General features: G+C 45.6%; 1 protein-coding gene across 2 annotated transcripts; it reads left to right on the forward strand.

The window, feature by feature from the left end:
* The first annotated feature begins 354 nt into the window (after positions 1–354).
* On the forward strand, positions 355–9,723 carry LOC310746594 (serine protease 27-like). 2 transcript variants are annotated; one of them, XM_083580521.1, is made up of 6 exons: positions 355–996; positions 5,338–5,358; positions 6,787–6,946; positions 7,421–7,692; positions 8,452–8,612; positions 8,804–9,723. In XM_083580521.1, exons 1-6 carry the CDS (start codon positions 942–944, stop codon positions 9,089–9,091), a joined length of 957 nt encoding a protein of 318 aa, XP_083436647.1. In that variant the 5' UTR covers positions 355–941; the 3' UTR covers positions 9,092–9,723. The 2 variants fall into 2 exon arrangements, with proteins under 2 accessions (XP_083436647.1, XP_083436648.1); XM_083580522.1 differs by having other exon boundaries at positions 934–996; positions 6,787–6,860.
* Positions 9,724–10,454: the final 731 nt, after the last annotated feature.

Raw genomic sequence — 10,454 nt, forward strand, 5'->3', positions numbered from 1 at the left:
GAGGGGGCTTAGACTGGTGAGAACTGGCTCCTGATGTGAGGTGCAGGGATAATTGTACACACTGCCCCTGGCACAGAACACACCTATGGTTCCTGTTTAGACCATCCCACCACCTGCCACCCACAAATCCCCACTCGTAATTCTGCCAATGGGAATCCACCCAAACCCTCAGGCTTTTCCAGCGTAGTTTCCCTCTTGAGTCCCCAAATCCTTCTCCCCGCTATTAAGTCTAATCCAGGTGGTGACAAGGCTCTTCTTCTATAAACTCATTGTTACCTCTTCTGGTTCTGTTTCCCACTGCAATATTTATATGGCTGAATGACAGGTGGAGGAGAGGTCTAGGGAGCAGAACACGTGTGATGGTTATGTGGTGTACAATATGGGTGGGATCTAGAGGGTTTTGGGTAGCAGGCGGGACTACTGGGTTCTTTCTCCAGCTATCGCTCAGTCACAGTGGGGATTTGGTTCTGCAGCCAGTCCTAGAAGGGAACTTCTAGTGGGTGAGATTGGAGCAGGACCCCTGGGTTCTCTTAAAGGAAATAGGATGCCTAGTGTTTGCAAGGGCTAAGAGCCAGCGTGCCTGAATTCCCAGAAGGAGATTTAGCTCATAAAATTTCATAGATTTGTGGTGGGGTCACAAGTGAGTTAAAACAATGTTGTCCAGTGGACTTTAGAGTCTCTACAATCCAGGTTGGTTCGCCATGTTTTTTAGGGAGAAGTAACAGAAAGAGTGAAACTGTTGACACTCTGGAGTTTTCTACCCTACTTGTGGTTGGACTCTTGGGTTCTTCCTGTTTTGGGGGGAACATTAGTTCCCTTTCTGTTGGGTATAGGAGCTTCTTAGACTCCTTCATAAACCTGATTGTCTGCCTGGAGATATCTGCGTCATCCTGTCCTTCCCTACACTGAGGTCGCCAGACAAGAGGGACAAGGTCTACACCATGGCCATAAAAACAATGGGGTTCTTGTTTCTTCTGATGCTGCCCCTGCTGAACAGTGAGTACAAGAAATAGTTCCTGCCTTTCTCTATACTCTCCCCCTGCATGCTTGATTATTGCACACATCTTCATTCCCCTTCTGACTTTATTTATATGAAGCCAAATTGCATACAGTGGGATTTAAAGAAAATACATTTATTACTATGAAACATTTGTAAACCACATTTGTAACACATCACAGAGTGGTTAATAGTTAAACATTTTTTAAAGACAAAATAATGAAGCCATTTAAAACAAAGCAGTACAATCAAAATTACCCAAATTACAGAAAAGTCAGAAGAAAATGAGACCCAAGGGCAACACACCATGTCACCCAAATACCTGCCAGACCAGAAGGATGTTACATCCTTTCTGGAGCTATACAGCTGCAAATAAAACCTTTAAAGTGTGTTTTAAGTGCAATATACAATGTGACACTGGATGGTGATGGTGAGCCTTATGGAGAATTCAGTGTATTTTTTAAAACTTTTTTTTAAAAAGCATTTTCAGAATGGTTTTTATATGGTAAAGGAGTTTGTTAACATTTTATTCAGTATTTGTTTTTCAGCTATGCACATAATTCTTGACCAGCGCATCTGAATATATTGAATGCATAGGTGAACAAAACCATTGTGGCACAGAAGCATGGGACCCATTTCAAACCTTTCCCATTTATTTTTTTAAAGTAAATATTTAGAACAAAAGAAATAGTTATAACTATTAAGAACAACATTTACAGTAGAGAAGATCTCTTGTGCAAATAAATCTCGAAATACTATACCCTCTTCATAAAGTCAACAGAAAGGAAATATTTTGGGCACAGTTTGGTAGTGAAGATCAGCCGGCTGAGGAACAATATGATTTGGCAGAAGCCCAACTGTGGTAGTGGAATATCAGCTACAGAGCCATCACGACAGGGATCATTCTCAGGATGGGGGAGGAAAGGGCCATTAAAAACAAACAAACAATAAAGCAAATAAACATGCACCTAGATTGTAAGGGGTTTAAATACCATTAATTCAGAACTTTTAAATAATTTCTCTTTATATATACACACACATTACGTGTGTGTTGGCTAGGGAAACCGGTCATTTAGTACAAATTAAACACCAGAGAAGGTAAATTATCACTGAAACACACCGGCAATGGTTTCCGTACTTTAGCCTAAAGTTATCTCTTTTAAAATACTGTTGTACATCTGATGACCAATTGGAAAATACAACCTAATTCGGTTATATACTGTTGCGTTATGAGATGACTCTTGGTGATATGAAAGTCCTGTCTCTGGTGGTATTACGGTAAATCAGGGATGAATTGATTAGCAGATGGGGATTGTGACTAACAGCGGTGGAGGAAGCCGCGAGGGTGCCTGGGGTGAGGGTGGGGTGAGGGCGGGGCGCACTGCGGGGCCTCCGAGGTGTTTGCCTGCCTCCTCCCACTCAGCTGCCCTACTGTTGAGGGGGAGGCAGTGGGAGGACCATTTGGGCAGTGTGGAGCCTGCGGGGTCCCAAGCCACTGCGTCTCTCCCAGGAGAGACGTGTGGCTCGGATGTGCTGCAGACCCCACGGTGAGTGCCACCCGGCATTTTGTCATCCCCCTCAGTGGTGACACCTGGGGTGGCCTGCACCCATTGCACCCTCCTTCCTCCACCCCTGGTCACTGGACTGTGTAGTGATTAAGCAATGAACGAGCAAGTATGATCCTACTGAAAGGGCATTCCTTGTGCTGGGAAGTGTCTCTAGCATTTTCCCACAAGCCCCTTAGAATAGGAGAGTGATGTTTTTAACCAGGGTTGTGGGATGGTACATGGGGGCACAGCTAGGCTGCAGTGGAAAACTTTATGTTTTTCCAAATCATGGTTGTGTTGAAAGAGTGTTGTGTGACAGTGGAGTGGGGAGTACACGGTGAAGTAAAACACTGAAATAGGAGAGCAGGCCAATCTCTCACAAAAATGGAAAAGAATAGCACTGGTACATTTTGTTTCATATCTTGATTCTATAAATGTTAGAAACTTATTCTTTTTCTTTTAAATGAAAGCTGGAATCTGGGGTTATATTTATGGGGGTGGAGGAGAAGGAAACTGCTCCCTCCCCTTCTTTGTGGGCACCCATGCATGGATAAAGAGTTCAGATTTTCTTTTTAAAGCATGATGCAGAAGCCTAAAAATGGCCTGGAAGCTACACTCCCAGAGCTGAAATGCCATTTCCTTGAATGTCGCTGTGCCTGCAATTTGGTGACAGCTGCTCTGTGGTGAGGAAAAGGCACTTTGCATGTTGTCAGGAGAACAGTCATCTTTCTGATGGCTCTGATAAGCCCTGGCACTGAAAAGGGATTATGGCAAACTCTGTATGGATGTACATGTGAGAGACTTTCTGCTTCAATGTTTCCGATGCTGTCTTAGATACTTCATTGGATGATTTCTTGCCGATATTAATGTTGCAGTTTTGAAGCAACTGGAAGCATAAGAACTGACACCTTCTGGAATAAATTACTGTCCAGGCCCATAAAAATATTATTCAAAATTTTACTGGCATGACTCTTTAAAATGAAACAGAATACAGTAAGTGATTCCTCCAAAACACCCATGCAGTGTCTTGTGCTGTCCAGCACAGGCTCAGCATCTTACAAAATATGAAATAATCCAGACCAATTTAGGAGCAAAGGTCTCTCCTTCTCCACAGTCTGCATTCCAGCCTCCAGGCTGTTTACTCTCCCTTCAGGAGAGCTTCATTTACATCTTCACTCCATTGAGTTTGGGAGACAACAACAACAACTTATTTATACCCCGCCCATCTGGCTGGGTTTCCCCAGCTGCTCTGGGCAGCTCCCAATAAAACATTAAAAACTTCCCTAAACAGGGGTGCCTTCAGATGTTCTCTAAAAGTCAGGTAGTTGTTTATTTCCTTGACATCTGATGGGAGGGCGTTCCACAGAAAACTCCCTTCAAAATGGAAATTTTGCAACCTAATACCTCTCACATGATCTAAGGTTACAACACCCTGATGTTAACTACCAGTGGACAACAATCCATTAGTTAATCATTAACTTAGCAAGAGCTCTAAGTGCTCTCCTTGGCTTTAATATATCCCCATGGAAAACCCCATGTTGACCTTTTCACCAATACACAGCTAGGCATTCTCACTTCAAACCTTCATTAATACACATACACTTTTCATTTCTGTGTGAATTAAATCCATTATACTTAACAGGATTGGTCTGTCTAACCCTTCATGGTTCAGTCCACTTAGAAGCAGCTTTCCATGTTTTCAGATAGAGGCCTGGCTTGCAGGTTACACTTAGCCAAACCATGAAATGGTAGGCTGTGGGAGCATCAACTGTGGGGAACGGGTGAAGTTGCTACTGTGACAGCAAACGATAGTCCAGTGCCTGAAGCAAAACAACCCCCAAATAATAGTCACGTCCCCTCACAGCAGTAAACTAACTGAGCTACAATCCTCTGCCCTTTATTGGTGCCTCAGAGTGTTCCCTCAGCCTGTCTCATGCAAGGGCTAATTCTACTTCCCACAGCACAAAAAGCTCTGCAACTCCTGCACATTTTATTTTTTATTCATTTGCCGACAGGTAACACCTTTGTTTGTATGAGATAGCTGCAGGTGGAGAGAGAAAGAATGAGATTTGGTTCAAGGCTGCCCCCTGATGGATTGTTTGCATGCCTGAGGTGTGGCAGATCTGAAAGCTCACCTTCCTCTCTCACAGCCTCTTTCCAAACACTGTGCCTTTAGGATGCAAATACATTATCTAAACATTATGAAAGGATAACTTAAGAGATATCTGCAGTGGCTGCCATGAATGTTACGGGTGTTATGATGACGTTACATTTTAATGCTGCTTTTTTTTGAGGGGTGTGTGCAAGGCTCCCCAAAACAGAGTGCAAAGGGATTACATGACATCACAGAAATGGCACGAGCAAATGGCAAGCAAGCAAGTGGACAGTATTGCTATAAGCCTCATCAATGAGGCAGCCAGCTGAGGCAGCTCATTGCAATAGTGCACTTTGAAGCCTTCCAGTGCAATCGGATACACGCTTACTTAGATGCAGGTCTCGTTGAGTCTATGCACACACCATACATTTAAAGCACTTTCCCACCTCCCAAGAATCATGGGGGCTGCGGTTTGATAAGGGTGCTGGGAACTGTAGCTCTGTGAAGGGCAAGCTACAGTTTCCAGGACCCCCCTGCCTTCATTTATGCTTACTCCCCAACCCAAGCAAGTGTGCACAGGACTGCAGCCTCAGAGTTTGGAGGGTTTTTGAAAAATAAAAAGATGCATCCTCTTCCCAATGCTAATAATAATTTACTTCTTTCTCCCTCCACCCCCATTTCCTGAATTCTTTTCCCAGGGGCAGATGAATTGTTTTCAGGTAAGAATGTCACCCGTGCAATACAAAGCAAACTAGCCACCTGGGCTCTGTCCTCAGGTTCAGCTTCAGAGTGGGTTCCTCAGTTTGAGTGGAGGAGAAGCAAGGGGTGTGTGCCCTGGGAATTATGATCTGTAGATTCTCCAGAGCATGGGTTGGCAAACTAAGGCCCGCGGGCTGGATCAGGCCCAATTGCCCTCTGGATCCGGCCCGCAGACAGTCCTGGAATCACTACTTGGATCGGTGTGATGTTCAGGCTGTGCCACTTTTTTTGCACTGCGGGGGGGGGCACCATTTCCCCCCTCCCTTACACACACTGTGGCGGCACCTTCTCCCTCCCTCCCCTGGCTTTTCCCTGCCCTGCAGAGGAAGGGAGCTGGGCTTTGATTGGTGCCAGCCAATCCGAAGCCTTGCTGCCTGCAAGCTGAGGTGCGGCCCAGACTCACCACCCACTCGCTGGCCTCTCTGTCCATGGTCGCGCTGTGGGCATCATGATGGGCTAGAGCTTGGCATGCCTGCTGGCCCCGTGCCTGGCGCCCAGGAAAACTGGCCCAGAAAGGAGAGGCACCGCTGCTGGCTCCCAACTGCAGGCGGGAGTAAACTGGTTTGCAAAAATGTGTGTATTATGCAAAACTGCATATGAACATATATATTAGGAGACATTTGCACTATAAGCCTGATGAATTTTCCTGAGTGCTTTCCTTTCTCTGTTAAATCGCAAACCGATGTGTAAATGTGGAGAAGTGAACTTCAATTTCGGAAACAGAGAAACTGAAACTGACGTATTCACAGTCATCCCTGCTACAACATTAGGAGGACCACAGGCTCAAATTCCTACAGTAGAGGTTGGGCATCCTAGCGTAGAAAGGTTGTTGTTGTTGTTGTTGTTTAGTCGTTTAGTCGTGTCCGACTCTTTGTGACCCAATGGACCAGAGCACACCAGGCACTCCTGTCTTCCACTACCTCCAATACTTTCAGGCAGTTAGATCCCAAACAGATGTGATATGGGAGATCTGTGATTGGCTTTCCTTAATCCTCTCTTTTAAAGCTGGTGTGGGGAGCCCTGATTTAGACAGGAGCAATGGCACTGGGATCAAGCCTAATAGCTATTTCAGTGTGTGTGTGTGTGTGTGTGTGTGTGTGTGTGAGAGAGAGAGAGAGAGAGAGAGAGAGAGAGAGAGAGAGAGAGAGAGAAAGAAAGAAATATGGAGGAAGGGAGGTTTAGAACATGAAAAAGGATGCTAAAATACATGCCGCCTCCCATAGGTATTATTAAGCAAAGAAGGAAAAGAAAATAAGATAATCTGGCCATGTTTGCTTTAGCTCCCAGGAGCTAAAATATCACCAACCTTTCGCAAGGAAACAATCAAAGTGCACTTTTCCAGCTGTGTTGTGATCTATGCATTTCCGTGTTCTTCTTTCCTCTTCAAGTCTGTGGTCAACCAGTGTTGTCTAACCGAATTGTGGGTGGCCAAGCCTCACAGATTGGAGCCTGGCCATGGCAGGTCAGTGTCGGTTGGAAGGGGAGGCATTTTTGCAGTGGGTCCCTCGTGGCACAACAGTGGGTTGTGTCAGCCGCTCACTGCTTTAGGTAAGTACCAGCAAGGAGGTAGTGACATTTCACCGGTGTGCTTCAGAAATGTTTCAGTCTTTCTGCGTGATGGGGCCAGCTAGGCATGGCAACACAAGCAGTTGCATCAATGTCATGTTAGAATGAAAAGCTCGTGAGTATCCTGATTTGGATTGGGACTCCAGTGGTGGTGTGTGTGGCATTTAACTCTTTGGCGTTTAACCCTTTGACCCCCTGCTGACATCCCAGTCCAAATAAGGCCCTTTGCACCTGCTAATAACGCTAAAAAGGAACTTATTCAGTGCAAAGGCTAAAAGTGTGAAGGTGTCATGGCTATTATGGACCACTGTTGGCTTTGAATCACAGCCTGGAGGTTGCTGGATCCTGTGAAACCCATTTTTTAAATGCTATTTGACTGTTAGTCAGCGACTCCATCCCTTGCTGCATTATCACACCCCAATGCATTTTCTTTTTTGTTTCATTTCTGTTTCTCAGACTGAATCCTTTCTCAGACATCACCGTGACCTTGGGAGCATATCAACTTGCAAATCGAAGCTCTAAATCCCAGACCGTTCCTGTTGCCCAAGTAATCCGTAACATAGCATTTAATGGGACTGGGACAAGAGGGGACATCGCCTTATTGAAGCTCCAAAGACCCATGAACTATACCCCAAACTTCCTCCCAGTGTGTGTGCCATTTCCTTCGGCTGTGTTCCCTGAGGGCATGGCGTGCTTTGTGACTGGATGGGGAAACATTGGATTTGATGGTGAGAGCCTGGTGAGAACATGGGGGTTGGAGGTCAACCTGAAATGAATTCTGAAAGAGAGTGGCATGTTTTGGGAGGGTTTATCATGGCGGTCCCTTGAGCCAGAAGTGGCTCACTGGATAGCACAGATGGCTATTGTAGCTTCTTGAGAGAGTGGTTGCTTACTGGTAGGGAGAGGGAATGGATCTGCTGGTGTTTGTGCAATGTCAACCTTCCCACACCTTGCCTCTCGCCCTCCTGGTGGCCACCACTGATAAGGCCCTGCTCTAACTGATGTGAGTCTAGTTGTTGTGAATGATGGTACCTGGAAGAAGCCTTCTTCAGAGGGGGAAAGGTTTATATGGGAAGATATGCTGATTAGATACTCGCATCCTAAGCTGTTTACAGCTTTAAAGGTAAACACCAGTACTTTAACTTAGCCCCTGTAACTATCTGGAGGTAGCTGGTAAGGACATTTGAAAACTGGAATTGTATTCTCTCTGTGGCTGGCTCCAGAGAGTAGCCAGACCACCATGTTCCGGTAAGGCTTATCCCTTTTGTGTTGCCTGTTGACCACTGATTCAGTCACCATGCAGATCTTTACAGTGCAACAGGTTTGTTAAGCGGAGTAATATAGAGACTCTTAATTCAGGCCTGCAGCAGAGTTTCTCCTTGGCCACAGAAAGAAAGGGAGAGGGCAGTCTTGAGGCAGGGTTGCACAGGGTTGCACATTCACCATGCCTGAATACAACTCACTTTTCTTCTCCTTTGCATTCTTAGAACCACTTCCATCCCCTCAGACGCTGCAACAAGTCCAGGTCTCCCTCATAGATGCTGACAGATGCAACGAGATGTTCAATGTGCCCCCAACTGGGTCCAATCCTGTCAAAGACACCATGATTTGCGCTGGATATAAAGAAGGAGGAAAGGACGCTTGCCTGGTGAGCAATTTGACAGTTGTCTTGAATGGTTTCTCAATGTTTTCAGGTGTTCCTGGCCTATTTCTCAGAGACTTCTACAGATGCTCAATAAGGTCTCTATATGGTCAAGGAGCAGGCACTGAGATGCTGGTTGCCTGGGGACAGATTTCGAGGGGCGTTATTATTCCCTGCTTCTGTTTGTTTGTTTCTAGGGTGATTCCGGGGGGCCCTTGGTCTGTGCCCAAAATGACTCCTGGTTCCTGGTTGGCATCGTGAGCTGGGGACAAGGCTGTGCACTCCCGTACCGCCCCGGCGTCTACACCAGAGTCACGTCCTATGGCGATTGGCTGCAGCGTTACGTTCCTGGCCTGCGGTTTGGAATTGTGCCCATCGCTCTGGAGGGGGGAGTGAACCATTTTGGACTTTTCACTTCCACTCCTCTTGTCACTTCCTCTCTTTCCCTCCTCCTGCCTTTCTTGCAGTGGGAATTCTTGAGGTGAGGAGTTCCTTGCCAGCTTGACGCTGTAGAATCAGTGCTGAATTTGGGTACATTGTAGGCAGCCCCAGGTTGTGGGGAACCTTTGGGCCTCAAGATGTTGCTGAATTACAACTCCCGCTGGCCATACTCACTATGACTGATGGGAGTTGTAGTTCAGCAGCACCTGGAGGGCCAAATGTTTCCCACACCTGGTTTCCGGTTGAAGGATGATTTGGCTTGCAGCTTGAAGATCAGTAGGGCAAAGCATTTCTGTCCCATAGTAAGTGAAGGGTAGGTGCCATAATTGTTCTGGTTCCTGGACAAAGTGCCCTAGAATTCTTCATTTTCTGCCTTCTTGCATTGTGACAAGATCCTCTCATTTGAAAAGTAATAATATAATCAGGTTTCTACTCCAAATAGCAGTGAAGACAAATGTGAAAGCACGTTGACTATCCCAGGGGAAATCTCAGAAGCCAGGAAGGGGACTCACCCCCTGTTTGTGGGTCTTGCATGGGCTTCTGGTTGGCTATTGTGAGAAAAGAATGCTGGTCTGGATAGGCTAGTTCTCAAACTTTTTTCTCTGGGCAACACTTTCAGAATAAATTTTTCCTCATGCCACACCATTTTTAAAATTGATAAGCAATACACTGGAAAACAAAACAACAACAACAACTCATAGCAGTGCTTGATTTATAACATAGAACACTACTTTATAATATAATCATGGGACATCCAGAAAATATAAAACAATGCATACTACTACTACTACTACTGCATCATTTGTACCCCTCTCATGCAACTGGGTTGCCCCAACCACTCTGGGCATCTTTCAACAGAACCAGAATCATTCTCAAAACATAATATTGATTGTCCTTAAATCTTCCTGCCACACTTGCCATCCTCTCCTTGTGAGGTTTGAAATCCAAAGAGCTAAGTCTTTTTGGGGGGTGGAGTGGGGAATGGGACAATGGAAAGTTTGTGTGTATATGTGTTAACACTGTGCTGAAATCTGTCACCCAATTTTTGGAAATATTTCTTTGTTGCAATAAAGGCCTCTGTTTATTTGCCTCATCACAGGTTGCTTTCAAATTACTTAAAATTTCAGTGAGTTTGGGACTGAGCTTTCACCATATCTTTCCAAGGGGGCTGAAAGTAGTGTGTGTTCCCCTTGACACAGAGGGTCATCGAGTCCGACTCCCTGCAATGCAGGAATCTTTTTGCCCAATATTTTGTGGGGCTTGAACCCACAAAACTGTGAGATTAAGAGTCTCATGCTCTACCAACTGAGCTATCAGCCAGGCAAAAGACAGCATGAGAATGGTGCAGAGCAGGTCTGAGCAAGGCTGTGGCTTGGAGAGAGTCCTGAGAGTCAGATAAAGGGGCAA

This window comes from Podarcis filfolensis (genome assembly GCF_964270895.1).
Source record: "Podarcis filfolensis genome assembly, chromosome: 13".
Lineage (NCBI taxonomy): Eukaryota > Metazoa > Chordata > Lepidosauria > Squamata > Lacertidae > Podarcis > Podarcis filfolensis.

Coding starts and splice junctions, on each gene's coding strand:
- LOC310746594 (XM_083580521.1), top strand. CDS start 942: ATGGCCATAAAAACAATGGGGTTCTTGTTTCTTCTGATGCTGCCCCTG. Junction 5,359..6,786: donor GGCAGATGAATTGTTTTCAG/GTAAGAATGTCA, acceptor TTCCTCTTCAAG/TCTGTGGTCAACCAGTGTTG. Junction 7,693..8,451: donor GGGAAACATTGGATTTGATG/GTGAGAGCCTGG, acceptor TTGCATTCTTAG/AACCACTTCCATCCCCTCAG.